Source organism: Phoca vitulina, unplaced genomic scaffold, assembly GCF_004348235.1.
Source record: "Phoca vitulina isolate PV1807 unplaced genomic scaffold, GSC_HSeal_1.0 scaffold96, whole genome shotgun sequence".
In the NCBI taxonomy this organism is placed as follows: domain Eukaryota; kingdom Metazoa; phylum Chordata; class Mammalia; order Carnivora; family Phocidae; genus Phoca; species Phoca vitulina.
The window spans coordinates 1,724,711-1,744,712 of NW_022589799.1; the positions used below are offsets into that span (position 1 = coordinate 1,724,711).

At 38.0% G+C, this 20,002-nt stretch overlaps 1 protein-coding gene across 5 annotated transcripts in view; it reads left to right on the forward strand.

Annotated features, from left to right (window-relative positions):
* The window catches only part of ARNT (aryl hydrocarbon receptor nuclear translocator), a 70,744-nt gene that overhangs the window by 14,629 nt on the left and 36,113 nt on the right, over positions 1-20,002 (forward strand). For 4 of the 5 annotated variants that reach the window (XM_032397141.1, XM_032397142.1, XM_032397143.1 and 1 more), the window contains exons 2-3: positions 8,619-8,730; positions 15,881-15,925. In XM_032397141.1, the coding sequence (XP_032253032.1) occupies positions 8,619-8,730; positions 15,881-15,925 (157 nt within the window). The remainder of the gene's footprint in view (positions 1-8,618; positions 8,731-15,880; positions 15,926-20,002) is intronic. The other variant, XM_032397144.1, reaches the window with a different exon arrangement.

Here is a 20,002-nt window from a genome sequence, read left to right on the forward strand (position 1 = left end):
GGGAGAGAAGCCACCCACAAATTTGAGTGAACTAGAAAGGTACATAAATCTTTTAGTTGGAATCAAGGGAAAAAGCTATTCAGAGCTGAAGGGAGGTCCTTAGTTTCTAACAGAAATCTCCTAAAGGCTCTATTAATACAAGGGTCAGTTTATGGAAAAACTCCCGAATTGCACAAAACCCCATTAGGCAGGAGAAATGGGCTGTGGGGGCAGCCAGTCTGCATCAGGGATGGCTGGGCTGGAGGCCACGGCTCAGGCCCAGGACCTGAAGGTAGGAGCAGGCTGGAAGAACTCTAGACGCAGAGGTTAGTGCATTGACCCAGATCCCTGGCTTTCCATTTGGTCTCTAGGATGTGGATGCTTTCCTCAGGCAAGGCTGTAAAATTGTGATTTTAATAGAAGGTACTTGATTTCAGTGCAATAAGAATACTCCTTAACTATGCTACCCTGTTTTTCCATTTGAAAGGGGCTAATATTAGTGATTCAAATCCAGAGTATATTAAAAGAATCATACATCATTATTAGTTTCCCTGCTGTGACAAATTAACAAACTGGGGGGTTTAAAACAACAGAAATGTATTCTTTCACAGCTCTGGAGGCTCAGAATCTGAAATGAAGATGTTGGCAGCTTTGGTTCCTTCTGGAGGCTCTGAGGGAGAAATCTCTCCCTCTTTTCTAGCTTGGACATGTCACTCCAATCTCTGTGTCCCTGTATCCAATGTGTCACTCCTTCCTCTAAAAAGAAAGCAGTCAAGGACACCTGGATGGTGCAGTGGGTTGAGCGTCTGACTCTTGGTTTCTGCTCAGGTCCTGATCTCAGTGCTGAGTGCTTGGTGCTGAGTGCTCCGTGCTGAGCGCTAGTTCCCTTGAGACTTTCTCTCCTTTCCCTTTCCCCCTCCTCCTGCCCTGTGTGTGTGCCTATTCATGCACTCTTGCTTTCTCTCTCTCAAATCTTAAAAAAAAGAGCAGTCATTGGATTTATAGCCCAACCTAAGCCATTATGACCTTAGTCTTAGCTAATTTTATCTTCAGGGACCCTATTTCCAAGTAAGGTCACATTCTGAGATTCTGTGTGGACATGCATTTTTATATTATTCAATCTACTGCAATTACTGAGTAGGGTTTATTCCAGGAACTCAGAGATGGTTCAACCTGAGAAAACTTGTAATTCATGCCATTAACAAACTAAAAGAAAAAATAATTACATTAATAAATGCTTTACAAAAGTATTTGTTTCAAATTTTAAAAAAGTACATTCCTGATTGGGGGGGCGGTGGGAGGGGCAGAGGGAGAAGCAGACTTCCTGCTAAGTGCAGAGCAGGATGCGGGTCTTGATCCCAGGACCCTGAGATCTTAACCTGAGCCGAAGTCAGGTGCTTAACCAACCGATTGAGCCACCCAGGCATCCCAAGTTTTTAAAAAAACTTCCCAGGGCGCTTGGGTGGCTCAGTCGTAAGCGTCTGCCTTCCACTCCGGTCATGATCTCAGGGTCCTGGGATCAAGCCCCGCATCGGGCTCCCTGCTCCGCGGGAAGCCTGCTTTTCCCTCTCCCACTCTCCCCTGCTTGTGTTCCCTCTCTCGCTGTATCTCTATCAAATGAATAAATAAAATCTTTGAAAAACAAAACAAAACAAAAAAACTTCCAAACTATTTTCTGAAGTGGCTGTGCTGTATTACATCTACCAGCAATGTATAAGTGATCTTTTTCTGTATCTTTCCCAGCATTTGGTATTTTTATTTATTTTTATGTTAGCCATTCCAATAGGTATGTAATGCATCTCAGTGTGGCTTAAATTTGCATTTCCCTCATGGCTAATGATGTTGATCGTGTTTTCATATGCATATTTACCATTTTTGTATCTTTGGTGAACTGTCTCTTCATGTCTTGCCGCTGTTGTAGTCAGACTGCCTTTTTTTTTTTTTTTTAAAGATTTTATTTATTTATTTGACAGAGAGAAAGATATTGAGAGCAGGAACACAAGCAGGGGGAGCAGGAGAGGGAGAAGCAGGCTTCCCACCGAGCAGGGAGCCCGATGCGGGGCTCGATCCCAGGACCCTGGGATCATGACCTGAGCTGAAGGCAGACGCTTAATGACTGAGCCACCCAGGAGCCCCCAGACTGCTTTTTTTAATGTTGAGTTTTGAGCGTTCTTTTTATATTCTGGATACAAATCCTTTCCTTCAGTATTTTCTTCTACTCTGTTACTTGTCTTTTCATCTTCTGGCAGTCATTCACAGACTAAAAGTTTTTAATTTTAATGAAATCCGATTTATCACTTTTACTGTTCATGGATCATGCTTTTGGTGCCAAATCTAAGTACTCTGCCTAGACCTAGATCCTGAAGATTTTCTCCTTTTTTCCCCCCTAAACGTTACATAGTTTTTACATTTACATAGTGATCCATTCTGATTAATTTTTATATAAAGGGCAAAGCTTAGATTGAGGTTCAGTTTTTCATCTACAGTTGTCCAGTTGCTCTAGCACCATTTGTTGAAAAGATGATCTTTCCTCCATTGAATTGTTTTTGCACTTTTGTCAGAAATCGTTTGGGCATATTTGTGTGGGTCTGTTTCTGGCTTCCATTGCTCTGTGTCCCTCTGCCAAGACTCCATACTTTTGATTACCATAGATATATAATAAGCCTTGAAATTGGGTAGACTGATTCCTGCCACTTTTCTCTGTCAAAATTGTTTCAGCTATTAAGTTCCTTTACCTTTCCTTAAAAATTTTAGAATTATCTTCTTTATAAAAGCATCTTGATAGAATTTTGATAGGAATTACATTAAACTTGTCTATCAGTTTGAAGAGAATTGACATCTTTATTATGTTGAGTCTTTAAAATCATGAGCATGGTATCTCTCTCCATTTATTTAGATCTTTGATTCCTTTCATCAGTGTTGTGTTGTTTTCAGCATACAAGTCCTGTGTTTGTTGTATTTATACTCAAGTATTTTTTTCTTTTTTTAAAGTGATTACAAGTAGCTTTTTAAAAATTTATTTTATTTTATATTTTTTAAAGATTTTATTTATTTGAGAAAGAGAACGAGCGAGGGAGAGCATGAATGGGGGGAGGGGCAGAGGGCAAAGCAGACTCCCTGCAGAGCAGAGAGCCTGATGTGGGGCTCCATCCCAGGACCCTGGGATCATGACTTGAGCCAAAGGCAGATACCTAACCAACTGAGCCCCCCAGGCACCCCACAATTAATTAATTAATTTATTTATTTATTAATTAAAGATTTTATTTATTTGACAGAGAGAGACAGCGAGAGCAGGAACACAAGCAGGGGGAGCGGGAGAGGGAGAAGCGGGCCTCCCGCCGAGCAGGGAGCCAGATGTGGGACTCGATCCCAGGACCCTGGGATCATGACCTGAGCCGAAGGCAGACGCTTAACGACTGAGCCACCCAGGCGCCCCTTATTTATTTATTTTAGAGAAAGAGCGAGTGCGAGCAGGGGGAGGAGGAGAAGGAGAGAGAGAATCCTTAAGCAGATTCCCCGCTGAGTGCAGAGCCTGATGCAGAGCTTGATCCCAGGACCCTGAGATCATGATCTGAGTCAAAACTGAGAGTTGGCCGCTTAACCGACTGAGCCACCTAGGCGTCCCTGTAGATAGCTTTGTATTTTTAATTTTGGTGTCTATTAGTTGCTAATATATAGAAGCAATTTATTCTTGTATACTTATCTTGTATCCTGCAATTTTACTGGATTCACTTACTTGCTCTGAGTTTTTTTGTTAGATTCCTTGGAATTTTCTACAAAGACATGCCATCTGTGAAGTTTTATTTCTTCTTTTTGATCTTTATGCCTTTTGTTTCCTTTTCTTGCATTTTTTGCACTGGCTAGGGTTTCCCAGTATGTTTGAATAAATGATAAGAGGGAACATTCTTGTTTAGTTCCCAATCATAAAAGGATTGTCTTTCACAATTAAGTATAATATTAGCTTTAGGCTTGCTTGCTTGCTTTCTTTCTTTCTTTCTTTCTTTCTTTCTTTTTGTTGTTTTGGGGTTTTTGGAGGGGTAGATTCTTTTTTCAAGTTGAGGACATTTCCCTCTATTTTTATTTTTGTGATTTTTTAATTAGGAATGAGTGTTGGATTTTATCAAATGCTTTCTTGCATAAGTTGATATGATCATCTGTTATTTTTCTTCTTTATCTTACTAATATGGTGGATTATGTTGATTGATTATTAAATATTGAGCCAGTTTGCTTCCCTGGAGTAAATCACATTTGGTCATGTTATATAATTCTTTTACATATTGTTAAATTTTATTTGCTAATACTAAGAATTTTTATATCTGTTTTCATGAGGAATATTGATCTCTAGTTTTTTTGTCAGTTTGTTTGCTTTGTTTTTGTACTGATTTTGTCTGGTTTTGGTATCAGGGCAATTCTAGCTTCCTAAGAGGAATTGGTAAGTGTTCCCTTTCTCAACCAGTTTCTGGAGGAGATTGTGTAGAACTGATACTAATTTTTTAAATGTTTGGTAGAATTCTTCGTCTAGACCTGGAGATTTCTTTTTTGAGAGCTTTTATTTTTTATTTTTTTTAAAGATTTAATTTATTTATTTGACAGAGAGACAACGAGAGAGGGAACACAAGCAGGGGGAGTGGGAGAGGGAGAAGCAGGCTTCCCGTGGAGCAGGGAGCGCGATGAGGGGCTCGATTCCAGGACCCTGGGATCATGACCTGAGCCGAAGGCAAATGCTTAACGACTGAGCCACCTTGGCGCCCCGAGAGCTTTTAAATTATGGATTCAATTTCCTAATATTTATGGGGCCATTCAAGTCATCTGTTTTGTATTGGGTCTGTATTTTTTTAAGGAATTGGTCCATTTTGTCTAAGTTGTCAAATTTATGTTTGTAAGTTATTCCTAGTATTACCACTACTCTCTCATTTCTTTGAGGTTTGTAGTGATATGTGTCTTTTTGGTTTTTTTTTTTTCTCTCTCTCTTTTCATTTCTGATATTGGTAGTTTTTGTTTGCTAGGCCTTGTCCATTTTTGGGATCTATTTAAAGAACCAGCTTTTGATTTTATTTTTTAAAAGTATTTTTCTGTTTTCAAATTCATTGGTTTACGTTGTCTATTCCTTCGTTTTGCTTGCTTTGGGTTTATTTTGTTTTTTTTCTAGGTGCTTGAAGTGGAAGCTTAGATGATTGACTTGACTTTTCCTCTTTTCCAGTGTAAGCATTTTAGTGCTATAAAATTTTCTCTGAGTACAGCTTTTGCTGTGTTCCACAAATTTTACTATCTTGTATTTTAATTTGCATTTTAGTTCTGTGTATTTTTAATTTCATTTGAGACTTCTTTTTTGACTCATTTATTATTTAGAAATGTGTCATTTAGTGTCCAAGTGTATGGTGATTTTCCTGTTATCTTACTGAGTTCTAGATTAATTCCATTGTAGTTGGAGAACATAATCTATGATTTCATTCTTAAATTTGTTGAGGCTTAATGGCCCAGGATATTTCCTATCTAGGTTTATTCTGGGGACACTTGAAAAGAATGTGTACCTGCTATTGTGGGTAGAGTGTTTGAGTAAATGTTAATTAGATCCTGTTGGTTGCGGGTGTCATTGAGATCTTTTATATCTTTGCTGATTTTCTAATTGTCTTGTCAGTTGAATGAGGGGTGTTGAAGTCTCCAGCTATAATTATTTTCTCCTTTCTGTTTTATCAGTTTTTGTTTAACAGATTTTGCAGTGCTCTTGTTTGGTGCATAGCTGCCAAATGTCTTCTTGGTGGCTTGAATATTATATAATGTGCTTTGTCTCTGGTCATTTTATTTGCTTTGGAGTTTACTTGATTATTATTAATACAGTTACTCTTGCTTTCCTTTGATCAGTGTATGATATATCTTTTTTCATCCTTTTCCTTTCAACCTGTCTCTACTGTTACATTTGAAGCAACTTTTTTTTTTTTTTGAAAGCATTTCTTATAGACTGGGTCATTTTTTTTGTTTGTTCTGCTAATCTCTTTTTACTAATTGGTATATTTAGACCATTTACATTTAATAAAATTGGTATGTTAGGGCTTAAGTCTGCTGTTTTCATTTGTTTGGGTTTCTGTTTCTCTATTTTTTTCTCTGCCTTCCTGTAGGTTATTTGAACATTTTTTAGAATTCCATTTTGAGGAGCGCCTGGCTGGCTCAATTGGAAGAGTATGTGACTCTTGATCTTGGGGTTTTGGGTTTGAGCCCCACATTGGGTGTAGGGATTACCAAAAAAATATATATATAAACTTAAAAAAAATAAAATAAAGTAAAATCTTAAAAAGAATTGCATTTTGATTTATATGCAATGTTTGCTGGTGTATCTCCTTGTATAGCTTTTCTGGTAATTGCTGGAGTGGGCATTGCATTATATATCATAACATCACAGTCTATGGGTGGTGTCATTTTACCACTTTAAGTGTTAACATCCTACCTCTCTTTAGTATCCCCATTCGTAATTTAATTGTCATAAATATTTCCTCTATATACATTCAGAAACATATCAGTGTTGTATTTTTTGCTTCAACCACCAAATGTAATTAAGAAAACTCAAAAGGAGAAGGAAAGCCTATGGATTTTACCCATATTTCTGCATACTGTGTTCTTTTTTATTTCTTGATATGTTCCAGAATTCCTTGTTTTATAATTTCTTCCCTTTTTGGAGAATTTTGTTTAGTCATTTTTTAAGGATAGGTCTGTTGGTCGCAAGTTCTCCTTAGTTGTACATCATCAGAGAGTGTGTTGATTTCCCCTTCACTCCTGAATGATATTTTCACTGGTTGTAGGATTCTGGGTTGACAGTTCTTTTTTCCCTACAACTTAAAAGATATCGTGCCATGTTCTTTTTGCCTCCATGGTTTCAGGTGAAAAATCTGCTGTTGTTTGAATTATTTTTCTTCAGTAGGTAAGGTGTAATTTTTCTCTAGCTACTTCCAAAACTAGTCTTTAGAAGTTTAATTGTGATGTGTGTTGGAATGCATTTCTTTAGGTTTATCCTTTTGGGGTTTACTCAACTTCTTGAATCTGTAGGTTACATTTCTTGCCAAATTTGGGAAATTTTTAGACATTATTTTTCAGCTTTGCCCTCTTTCTCTTATCTTTCCCAGTACTCTAATGGATAATTTCTAGTGTTCTGTCTTCCATTTCACTGATTCTTCTCGTTGTTCTCTCCATTCTGCTCTTGAATCAATCCATTTAACTTTTTTATTTCAGTTATTTTTCAGTTCTAAAATATCTATTTGATTCTTGTTTATATCCTGTTTCTTTGTTGAGACTGTTTCTTTGCCGAAGCTTTCAATTTATTTATTTCAACTGTGTTAATAATTGTTGAAGCATTTTTATCATGACTGCCTTTAAAACCTTTGTCAGATAATTCTAACATTTTTGTTATATCATCGTTTTCATTCAGTTTGAGATCTTCTTGGTTCTTGGTATGATGAGTGATTTTCTTAAAATTGAAGTTTGAATATTTTTGTATTATGTGATATTAGATCTTTTTTTTTTTTTTTTAAGATTTTATCTGTGAGAGATTGAGAGCGAGAGAAAGTGCTCACACAAGCAGGGGAAGCGGCAGGTAGAGGGAGAAGCAGGTTCTCCGCTGAGCAAGGAGCCTGATGTGGGACTCAATCCCAGGACCCTAGGATTATGACCTGAGCTGAAGGCAGATGCTTAACCGGCTAAGCCACCCAGGCGTCCCAGATATTGGATCTTATTTAAATCTGTTTTAGCGGGGCGCCTGGTGGCTCAGTCATTAAGTGTCTGCCTTCAGCTCAGGTCATGATCTCAGGGTCCTGGGATCGAGCCCCGCATCGGGCTCCCTGCTCCGCGGGAGGCCTGCTTCTCCCTCTCCCGCTACCCCTGCTTGTGTTCCCTCTCTCGCTGTCTCTCTCTCTGTCAAATAAATGAATAAAACTTAAAAAAAAAAAATCTGGGGTGCCTGGGTGGCTCAGTTGGTTAAGCAACTGCCTTCGGCTCAGGTCATGATCCTGGAGTCCCTGGATCGAGTCCCGCATCGGGCTCCCTGCTCGGCGGGGAGCCTGCCTCTCCCTCTGACCCTCCCCCCTCTCATGTGCTCTCTCTCATTCTCTCTCTCTCAAATCAATAAAATCTTTAAAAAAAAAAAAAATCTGTTTTAGATGGCTTTCACTGACACCACTTTGGGAGAGGAAAGGAGAGTGCTGCTTTGTTATTGCTAGGTGAGGTTAGAATTCCAGTTATTTTGGATTCTTTTGTGTATTTTCTAAATAAAATTAAAAAAGGATCTAAGTTATGTATGTTTGTTGCATGAGTAAAATGTATTAACCGATTTTGTGAGTGTGTGTGTATGTTTGTTTTAGATTAGCATTCTGTCACTATCACAAGCTTTTAAAAGTGAAGGCTGCAGATAGAATATAGTACTCCCTCTTCCAGACTCTGTGAAGGGGGAGGAACTGAAGTACAGGGAATGTATGTTTTCACCAGTGTAAGAATTCAAGAAGAGCAATCTGGATATGAGCGTATGGGTTTTCTAGCAAACTACTGGGATTTCATCCCTACCTGACTGAGCCTTTCTTGCAGCTAACTTGGTGATGATGATAATGTTAAGAAAGGACTATCTTTCTTAAATGTATATTTCCATTTTTCTCTGCTAGAAATGACATCAGATGTACCATCACTGGGTCCAGCCATTGCCTCAGGAAACCCTGGGCCTGGGATTCAAGGTGGAGGAGCCATTGTCCACAGGGCTATTAAGCGGCGACCAGGGTGAGTTTGGGTATCGTGTCATGAATGGCTCTCCTATAAGCCAGCCTGATTTAGTTAGTGGCTGAATCCTCTTTGCTATGTCCAGCCCTCTCATTTCAACTGGTTACTGACTACACTGCTGTCAGATACCTCTCTTTAGTCCCTGGATTTTTTTCCTTATACAGAATTGTTGTTTTTATCTCTCTATATATTTATATAATATATATGTATATTTCTTATATGCAGGGTTTTAAAAAAATTATTTATTTTTAATTTTATTTTTTATTAAGATTTTTACTTTACTATATAATTAACATACAGTGTATTTTATTAGTTTCAGGTGTACAATATAGTGACTCAACAATTCTATACATCGTTACTCAGGTGCTCATCATGACAAGTGTACTCTTAATCCCCTTCACCTATTTCACCCGTCCCCCCCACCTTCTCTGTGATATGCTTTATTTTAAATGAGTACCCTCAAAGTTATTTTTTTTTTTTCAACAAGAGCATTTCTTATTTGAAGCATACTTCAGGATATATGGTTCTAAAAGATATATGTAAAACATTCCATCCAAGAAAAATAGAATACACATTTTCTTCAAGTACACACAGAAGAATCCCTGGTTAAATCACATAAAAAGAAGCATAACAAATATTACAAATTTAAGAAGACTGAAATCATACCAAGTGTATTTTCCAGCCACAATGGTACAGAACTAAAGATCAACAATAAAGCTGGAAAACGTGCAATGTAAATATTAAATATTTAATATGTAAAAAACAACACACTACTGCACAAGCAATGGGCCAAATAAATGGCAAATCAAAATATGCCTCAAAACAAAAGAAAACAATATTCTAAAACGTATGGGATGCAGTGAAAACAGATGTTAGAATGAAATTTATGCTATAAATGCCGGTATTAAAAAACTCAAGGTAACATTATAGCACAAGGAACTAGAAAATGAAGACACAGCTGACATTTAGTAGAGGAGGGAAATAAAGAAAAATCAGAAATAAATAAGAGGCCATAATAAACAATAACATAACATTGAAAGTAATGACCAGTTTTTACAAAAAAAATAAAATTGGCAATGCTTTAATTACATTAAGGAAAAAAAGGAGACTCAGAAACCAAAATGAGAACCAAAATGGAAGGGAAACAATACAATAGATAACCACAGAAATACATAGTGTGATAACAGATTACTGTAAATAATTATGTTCTAACAAATCCGATAACTTAGGAAAAAAACATAATTTCTAAAAATGCACAAGTTACCAAGATTGAATCATGAATCTAAGAAGTAGAAAATCTTATTAAACCAATAACATGAATGAAAGTTGAATTAGGAATCAAAAATTTCCCAGCACAAAAAAACCTAAGGCATATGATGGCTTCATTAGCGAACGCCACAAAAATTTAAAAAATAATAATGACAATCTTTATCAAAATCTTACAAATAATGGAATAGAGGGATCACATTCACAGTCGTTCCATAAGGCTAGTACTACCCTGATACCAAAGCAGGACTAAAACAATACAAGAACCTAGAAGTCTACTTTGTCTTTCTATTGCTACTCCGACTTTCTTTGACATCTATTTGTGTGATGTTTCTCCACCCCCTCACTTTCAATCTGCAGGCGTCTTAAGGTCTAAAATGAGTGTCTTGTAGGCAGCATATAGTTGGGTCTTGCTTTTTTAATCCATTCTGACACCCTGTATCTTTTGATTGGAGTGTTTAGTCCATTTTCATTCAAAGTAATCATTGATATGTATTTATAACTATTTTATTACTTGTTCTGTTGTTGTTTCTGGAGATTTTCTCTGATCCTTTCTTGTCTTTGTCACTTTTGGTCTCTCCTTTGCACTCAGAGTCCACTTTAATATTTCTTGCAGGCCTGGTTTAGTGGTCACGAACTCCTTTAGTTTTTGTTTGGGAAGTATTCTTGGCTGCAGATTTTTCCCATTCAGCACTTTGAATATATCATGCCACTCTCTTCTGGCTTGCCAAGTTTCTGTCGAGAAATCTCCAGTAGCCTTACGGGTTTTCACTTTTAAGTTAGGGACTTCTTTTGTCTTGCTGCTTTTTCAATTTTTTTCTTTATTAGTATAGTTTGTGTATTACTCTCATAAGTAAATAAGTAAATCTTTTTTTTTAAGATTTATTTATTTGGAAGAGAGAGGGAGTGCATGCACGTTGGGGTGGGGCAGAGGGAGAAAATCTCCGATGAGCTCAGAGCCTGATTCAGGGCTCCGTCCCATGACCCATGGCCTGAACCGAAACCAAGAGTCAGACACCCAAGCAACTGAGCCACCCAGATGCCCCAAGTAAATAAATAATCTTTAAAAAAAAAAAAAAAAGGCCTGGGAGAATGGGTAGTATTTTGTCCCATTTTTTTGTTGTTAAATTTCTCTTTTTGCTTTCTTTTTAAAAATTGTGTAGCTAAGGGGCACCTGGATTTCCAGTTTGATTTCATCTCGGGTCGTGATCTCAAGGTCATGAGATGGAGCCCTGCGTTGGGGCTCTACACTGGGCCTGGAGCCTGCTTAAGATTCTTGGTTTCTCTCTTTCTCCTCCCCCCACTCACACATGCACGCTAACTTTCTCTCTCTCTCTCAAAAAGAAAAATTGTGTAGCTAATAGAGCTAGTCTTTAAATTTCACCAGCTAATAATAATGCAAGAGTGATCCTTGAGTTTAGGTGGTAACGTGAGTAACATATTAAGACTTGCTGTGTCTCCCAAGAGTTTTATACATTTTAACTCATTGAATAAGTAGCTTGCTCAAGGTTCTAAAGCCAGTAAGTGGAAGATCTTTGATACGAAGAACCTTGGGAGGTTAGGTTTAGAGTTCACTCTCTTAAACACAGTGTTATGGTTACGTGTAATAGCAAACAATTAGAAGCATTATAAATATCAAAATTAGGGGATTGATTAAATTATAGTATATTTGAAATGGAATACTGTACAGCTATTGGAGGTGACAGGTATGTATCAGTACAGAAAAATGTTCACAGTATGTTGGGAGGTTACAGTTTATGTAACATACTGCTCTGTCAGAAAGAAATATGTGTAATGTGCATAGCAAAACTGAAAGGATACTCATCAATTTCTAGATGATGAGATAATGGGAGACTTGTCTTTATTTTCAGATTTTCTGAAATGAATGGGTATTATTGGTAATCAGGAAAATATATTAAAAGAAGTAATACACAGGGGTGCCTGGGTGGCTCAAGTTGTTAAGCGTCTGCCTTCGGCTCAGGTCATGATCCCCCAGGGTCCTGGGATCAAGCCCCGCATCGGGCTCCGTGCACCGTGGGAAGCCTGCTTCTCCCTCTCCCACTCCCCATGCTTGTGTTCCCTCTCTCGCTGTCAAATAAATAAATAAAATCTTAAAAAAAAAAAAGTAATACACATTCTTTTATTTAATTTTAATTTGATTCAATTAATTTTTTTAAATTCAGTTAATTAACATATAATGTATTATTGGTTTCAGAGGTAGAGGACAGTGATTCATCAGTCTCATATAATACCCAGTGTTCATTATATCATATGCCCTCCTTAATGTCCCATCCCAGTTACCCATCCCCCCACCCCCTTCCCTCGAGCAACCCTCAGTTTGTTTCCTACGATTAAGAGTCTTTTATGGCTTGTCTCCCTCTCTGATTTCATCTTGTTTTATTTTTTCCTCCCTTCTCCTATGATCCTCTGTTTTGTTTCTTAAGGTTTTGTTTTGTTTTGTTTTGTTTTGACAGAGAGATAGAGAGCACAAGCAGGGGGAGCTGCAGGCAGAGGCAGAGGGAGAAGCAGGCTTCCTGCCGAGCAGGGAGCCCGACTTGGGGCTTGATCCCAGGACGCTGGGATCATGACCTGAGCTGAAGGCAGACGCTTAACCGACTGAGCCACCCAGGCACCCCTGTTTTGTTTCTTAAATTCCACATATCATAGTGAGATCATATGATAATTGTCTTTCTCTGATTGACTTATTTCGCTTAGCATAATACCATCTAGTTCCATCCACATCGTTACAAATGGCCAAGATTTCTTTCTTTCTTTTTTTTTAGTGGCTGAGTAGTGTTCCATTGTATATATACTACATCTTCATCCATTCATCTGTCAGTGGACATCTGGGCTCTTTCCATAATTTCGGGTATTGTGGACATTGCTGCTATAAACATTGTGGTGCAGGTGCCCCTTCAGATTACTACATTTGTATCTTTGCACCCAGTAGTGCAATTGCTGGGTCGTAGGGTATCTCTATTTTCACCTTCTCGAGGAACCTCCATACTGTTTTCCAGAGTGGCTGCACCAGCTTGCATTCCCACCAACAATTTCAGAGGATTCCCCTTTCTCCACATCCTCGCCAACATCTGTCATTTCCTGACTTGTTAATTTTAGCCATTCTGACCGGTGTGAGGTGGTATCTCATTATGGTTTTGATTTGTATTTCTCTGATGCTGAGTGATGTTGAGCATTTTTTCATGTGTCTGTTGGCCATTTGTATGTCTTCTTTGAAGAAATGTCTTTTCACGTCTTTTGCCCATTTCTTGATTGGATTATTTGTTCTTTGGGTGTTGAGTTTGATAAGTTCTTTATAGATTTTGGATACTAGCCCTTCATCTGATATGTCATTTGCAGATATCTTCTCCCATTCTGTCGTTTGTCTTTTGGTTTTGTTGACTGTTTCCTTTGCTGTGCAAAAGCTTTTTATTTTGATGAAGTCCCAATAATTCATTTTTGCCTTTGTTTCCCTTGCCTTTGAAGATGTGTCTAGCAAGAAGTTGCTGCAGCCAAGGAAACAGAAGTTGCTGCCTGTGTTCTCCTCTAGGATTTTGATGGATTCCTGTCTCACATTTAGGTCTTTCATCCATTTTGAGTTCATTCTTATGTATGGTAAAGGAATGGTCCAGTTTCATTCTTCTGCATGTGGCTGTCCAATTTTCCCAGCACCATTTGTTGAAGAGACTTTTTTCTTTTCTTTTCTTTTCTTTTTTTTAAGATTTTTAATTAATTTATTTGACAGAGAGAGAGAGAGAGAGAGAGCACAAGTAGGCAGAGCAGCAGGCAGAGGGAGAGGGAGAAGCAGGCTCTCCACTGAGCAGGGAGCCTGACCTGGGGCTCAATCCCAGGACCCTGGGATCATGACCTGAGCCAAAGGCAGCCATTTAACTGACTGAGCCACCCAGGCGCCCCTGAGACTCTCTTTTTTCCATTGGATATTCTTTCCTGCTTTGTCGGAGATCAGTTGACCATAGAGTTGAGGGTCCATTTCTGGGTTCTCTGTTCTATTGATCTATGTGTCTGTTTTTGTGCAGTACCATACTGTCTTGATAATTACAGCTTTAAGTCCAGAACTGTGATGCCACCAATTTTGGTTTTCTTTTTCAACATTCCTTTGGCTATTTGGGGTCTTTTCTGGTTCCATACAAATTTTAGGATTATTTGTTCCAGCTCTGTGAAAAAAGTTGATGGTATTTTGATAGGTATTGCATTGAATGTATAGATTGCTCTAGGTAGCATAGACATGAGTATGGAACATTTTTCCATTTCTTTATGTCTTTCTCAGTTTCTTTCATGAGTGTTCTATAGTTTTCTGAGTACAGATTCTTTGCCTCTTTGGTTAGGTTTATTCCTGGGTATTTTATGGTTTTGTTATAAGTGGGATTGACTCCTTAATTGCTCTTTCTTCCGTCTCATTAGTACACATTATTTTAAATAAAGATTGGAAAATAGAAAGAAAGAAGAATAGCAATAATCCTACTATCTCCTATCAGTTTTTTTAGTATAATTTCTTCATTCTTTATATGTAGATCTTTTTAGTAGTTGTAATCTATAATTATATAGTTTTATATAGCCTGGTCTTTTCACCTAACCATATATAACCTTTTTTTCATATTGTTAAATATTTTATAGAAACATGATTTTTAAATTCCATAAAGGGATGTATTCAGTTCCTATTTTGGAATATTTAAGTTGTTTTGAAGATTTTGCTATTATATGTAATGCTTGGTGAACATCTTTGTACATAAATTTTTTCTCTCTTTTGAGTGATTTTTTTTTTTTTTTTTTAAGGATTTTATTTATTTATTTGACAGAGAGAGAGCAAGAGCAGGAACACAAGCAGGGGGAGTGGGAGAGGGAGAAGCAGGCTTCCTGCCGGGTAGGGAGCCGGATGTGGGACTCGATCCCAGGACCCTGGGATCATGACCTGAGCCGAAGGCAGACGCTTAACGCTGAGCCACCTAGGCGCCCTTGAGTTATTTTCTTTAGGGTAGATTCATGGAAATGGAGTTATTGGGTAGATTTTGACAAGTAATTAGGGGGCTACAGGGAGGAAGAGGAATGAACACTTTCAGGATTGACACTGTGTACTTCATATGTAATCCATCTAGAGACCCAGAATGTGAGGTTATGAGGCTAGTAGAGATGCCAAGAGTGATCACTGGGTTAAGGTGGTAACATTTTAGTTTAATAGGAGATTGGCCTACCTTGTTACCTATAATCTTCCCTAATCCCCTGAAATAAAAGTCACTGCTGCTTTCACTAAATGTCTTATAGCATATTGCTTGTGCTCCTCACATGGCACTTTCCTATTCTTATTTGTTTTATATTTGTATTTGTCTAGGTAGAGGGTCCCTTGAGGGCAAGTCTCTTGTGTTCCCTCTTATCTAGCATTGTCTTGAATGTATCATATATTACATATTTATTAGATGTGTGATGTAAAGAAGCATTAATTAATAACCTTCTGAGATCTTAAATTGCTCCCTTATGTATAACATCACTGTTTTGGAATAAGTTTCAGAAATCTAGTAACATACCTTAAACTGTAGACTTGAAAAATGGACCTGACTTATTCATATTAATTTTTTTTTTTCATTTTTGAGTGGATTCCTGTACCTTTGGTAGAGGTTGTACTCTGATATAAAACTTTGGCAAAGGTGGACTGCCAACTTAGGAAAATGTAAGGTAGCAGTGGGCACTCTTTTGATTGTCCAGTTTGGTACAAGAGGGGAAGTCACATACCTTCGTTTGACTTCTGTCCACTTCTTTGTTTCCTTCTTCCATTTGGGTGGGTGTTCAGATAGCTTGTGGGTAGTGAATTTTTAATTTCTTAGTGTTCTGTATTGTCAGTGGGCTTATAATATTTATTGTTGGCTTTACCCAGGTTGGATTTTGATGATGATGGAGAAGGGAACAGTAAATTTTTGAGGTAAGATTTTTAAATTTTTTCTCTAGATTTCTGAAATTAAAAATTAGTTCATGATCTTTATTTCTGACTTGTAGTATTTTTGTCCTTAGGCCTAAGGTGAGTGCTATATCCTAAAACTAAAATTTCCTGTTGTATTATACCTCATAAAGTTTTCAAGAATTTTGTTAATGATTCCAGAGGAAGGAGCTCAGTGAAGAGAGGGCAGAGAATTTCCAAGACCCTTTGTTACAGTTAGTTGCTGTGTGATTTAAAAACAATAACAATTTTTATTTCTCAAATGCTGTGGATTGGCTGGACGGTTATTCTGTTTTCTTTGTGGTCTTTTATCCTTAAGGAGGTCAAACTGAATTTCTTTACATGCTGATGGCTACAATCTGAAAGGCAAGACCCGGTCTAAGTGCTTATCAAGCCTTTGCTTTGTATTGACATTTGCTGGTGTTCCATTGGCCAAAGTAAATTTTATGTCCCAAGTCCTGAATCAGTGTGTTAGGAGGCTAAGGTGTAATTCTTTGGGGGGTCATTAATATACCTTTCATATTTTCTGATACCTGTTGACTTCTACAGAGCAGGAATTAGAATTTGTATCCTTGAATATTGAATCTTCTGGAGCACTGAAAATGGACTTTTTGCTATATTAATGGGGGAGTTCTTTCAGAGAAGGGAAATACTTATTCTTGCTAAAGACCAAAGCAGTAAGAGTCAAAGAAAGGAAGATAACCTTGACTGCAACTTGCTGTTTTTCCTTTCCAAAGTTGAAAATATTACCTAGGTGGGTCTACTTTGTTGAGTAACAAATATTTAATAAATAAAGGAGCCCTATTAAAAAAAAAAGCCATTATTTTATTATGTGAGTGTCCAGATTTCATTTGTCTTATTTTTTTTTTTTTTTTTTTTAAAGATTTTATTTATTTATTTGAGAGAGAGAGAATGAGAGACAGAGAGCATGAGAGGGAGGAGGGTCAGAGGGAGAAGCAGACTCCCTGCCGAGCAGGGAGCCCGATGCGGGACTCGATCCCGGGACTCCAGGATCATGACCTGAGCCGAAGGCAGTTGCTTAACCAACTGAGCCACCCAGGCGCCCTTCATTTGTCTTATTAACTAGATCTTAAAAAGTAATATATTTTTTAAGTTTTTAAACAGTACAAAGTAGTTATGTGTAGTGCAGGTATGTCTTCCTTCCACTTCAGACCCTTTCCCTTAGACAACTACAGTTTCCAGTTTATTGAGTATCCTTCTAGAAATATTCAGTACATATGTAAGTGTGTTTAAATGTATATGTGTGTACATACATTCATAATGTCCTAAGTTTTTGTTTTTGTGTGGAGGATGTCCATATTGTAAATTCCTTGCCATTGTTTATTTTTATAATGCTTAAGTTCCATCGGAGACATCTATTTTTTTTTCATTTTAGTAATTTTTATTTAGGCTTATATTTCTCACTACTAACTAGTTGCTGAGCCCTACCAGATATTCTTGAAAACAACTGTAACTTGGCTACCATAAAGAAATAATTGCAGGGCGCCTGGGTGGCTCAGTTGGTTAAGCGACTGCCTTCGGCTCAGGTCATGATCCTGGAGTCCCGGGATCGAGTCCCGCATCGGGCTCCCTGCTCGGCAGGGAGTCTGCTTCTCCCTCTGACCCTCCCCCATCTCATGCTCTCTCTCTGTCTCATTCTCTCTCTCAAATAAATAAATAAAATCTTTAAAAAAAAAAAAAAAAGAAATAATTGCAGAACATTGGAGAAAATAATTCTCCAAGAGAGCTCTTGAGACTTAATGAGTATTAATAAATGTGAAGAGGGGAAGATATTTCAATTTTGGGGGAAGGATAGACCCTTTTTTTTTTTTTTAAGATTTTATTTATTTATTTGTCAGAGAGAGAGACAGAACAAGCAGGGGGAGCAGCAGGCAGAGGGAGAAGCAGGCTCCCCGCCGAGCCTGTTGCCAGCCTCCATCCCAGGACCCTGGGATAAAGACCTGAGCTGAAGGCAGGCACCCAACTAACTGAGCCACCCAGGCATCCCAAGGATAGACTTTTTCTTTTTTTAAAAAATTATTTATTTATTTATTTATTTATTTATTTGAGTGAGAGAGAAAAAGAGAAACAGCATGAGAGGGGAGAGGGTCAGAGGGAGAAGCAGGCTCCCTGCTGAGCCACGAGCCCGATGTGGGACTCGATCCCAGGATTCCGGGATCATGACCTGAGCCGAAGGCAGTCGCTTAACCAGCTGAGCCACCCAGGCACCCAAGGATAGACTTTTTCAAACAGTTCTGGGAATTCTTCCAATTGGGAATCCGTTATTGTAATGATAGATGCTATTGGTGGAACTGTATTGTGCATATGAATGGCATAGAAGTAACCACTAGTCTTTTTTTTTTTTTTTTTTTAAGATTTTATTTATTTATTTGACAGTGAGAGAGGGAACACAAGTAGGGGGGAGTGGGAGAGGGAAAAGCAGGCTCCCCATCGAGCAGGGAGCCCGACGAGGGGCTCGATCCCAGGACCCTGGGATCATGACCTGAGCCGAAGGCAGATGCTTAACCGACTGAGCCACCCAGGCGCCCCACCACTAGTCTTATTTATATTTCTCAGTTAGCTCTGGCCCTGAGTCATTGTCTTCATTTCCACAAAACCTAGTAGTCACAAACTATATGCAGATCCAGAAATGTTCATTTGTTCTTTCCCCAACCATAAAAAAAAGACGGTCACAATTCATTTTACCTAGTGGGTCATTATGCCCGAGAGAGGCATCACCAAATTTCTTTATCTTTTTTTTTTTTTTTAAACAATTGGTATTTTCCACTCTGGTCAGTGTGTGAAAGCCTTACTTGCATTGTATCCCTAAGTCAGCACTAAATCTCCTTGGTTGATGCTACTTTTGAAAGTTGTAATTTGGTCTGGGTTGGCTCAGTTGGTAGAGCATACATCTCTTGATTTTGGGGTTGTGAGTTCGAGCCCCACATTGGGCCTAGAGATTACTTACCAAAAAAATGTAATTCAGTAGGCCTGGGGTAGGGCCCAAGGTTCTGTGTTCTGATTCATTTCTGGAATCTGCTTCCAGCCACTGACCATACTTTCAGTAGTAAGGATCTAGAAGACTCATTCTTGAGATTCAAAGTTAATATATAAATTACAGGTCTCTCTTTTCAGTTTAGGTTACATGTTTTCACTAGAAGTTAGTAGCATCTGATTTAAAGCATATTTTGTGTCCTAGGAACAGACCATTTGTACTTGAGCTGGAATTCAGTTACATCTCCATGTTTTCCCATTCTTCTTCTGCTCTCCTGTTATTTTCAAAAACTGAAAATTCTTGGGGTTGGATTAGTTGAGGATTTACAGCCTGTGAAGGAGCAGTATAAATTTTGGCTCTAATTTAATAACTGGTTTAACTGCAAATTTTGTGACACTTAACCTATCTCCCAAAAGCACTTCTTGTCCAAAGTTGATAGATCTTTGCTATATCCTGTGGCAGTGAGAAGAGGAAAATTTAGATCATCCAGAGAGTAGAGTAGTGTTTTTATTTTATTTATTTTTATTTTTATTTTTATTTTATTTTATTTTTTTTTAATTTAATTTTATTTTTTATTTGAGAGAGAGAGTGAAAGAGAGAGCACAAGAGGGGGTAGGGTCAGAGGGAGAAGCAGACTCCCCACCGAGCAGGGAGCCTGATGCGGGACTCGATCCCGGGAGTCCAGGATCATGACCTGAGCCGAAGGCAGCCGCCCAACAAACTGAGCCACCCAGGCGCCCCTAGAGTAGTGTTTTTAAAGTTAGGTTTTCCTCCGTCAGCAAATCCTGTAGTTTCTTTCTTTAGCAGATATGATTTATTGGCTTATTAAGTAGAAGTTGTTGGGATGAATGGATTGTGTTTCCTTGATCAGAGAGAGAAAGAACATTGTTCATGTCATAATTTAAAAATTTCTGTGCATCAAAGAAAACAGTGAAAAGATAACCCATGTAATGGGAGAAAATATTTGCAAATCATGTATCTGATAAGAGGTTAATATCTATAATATATGAAGAACTACCATAACTCAATAATAAAAAAAAAAAAAACCTGATTAAAAATTGGCAAAT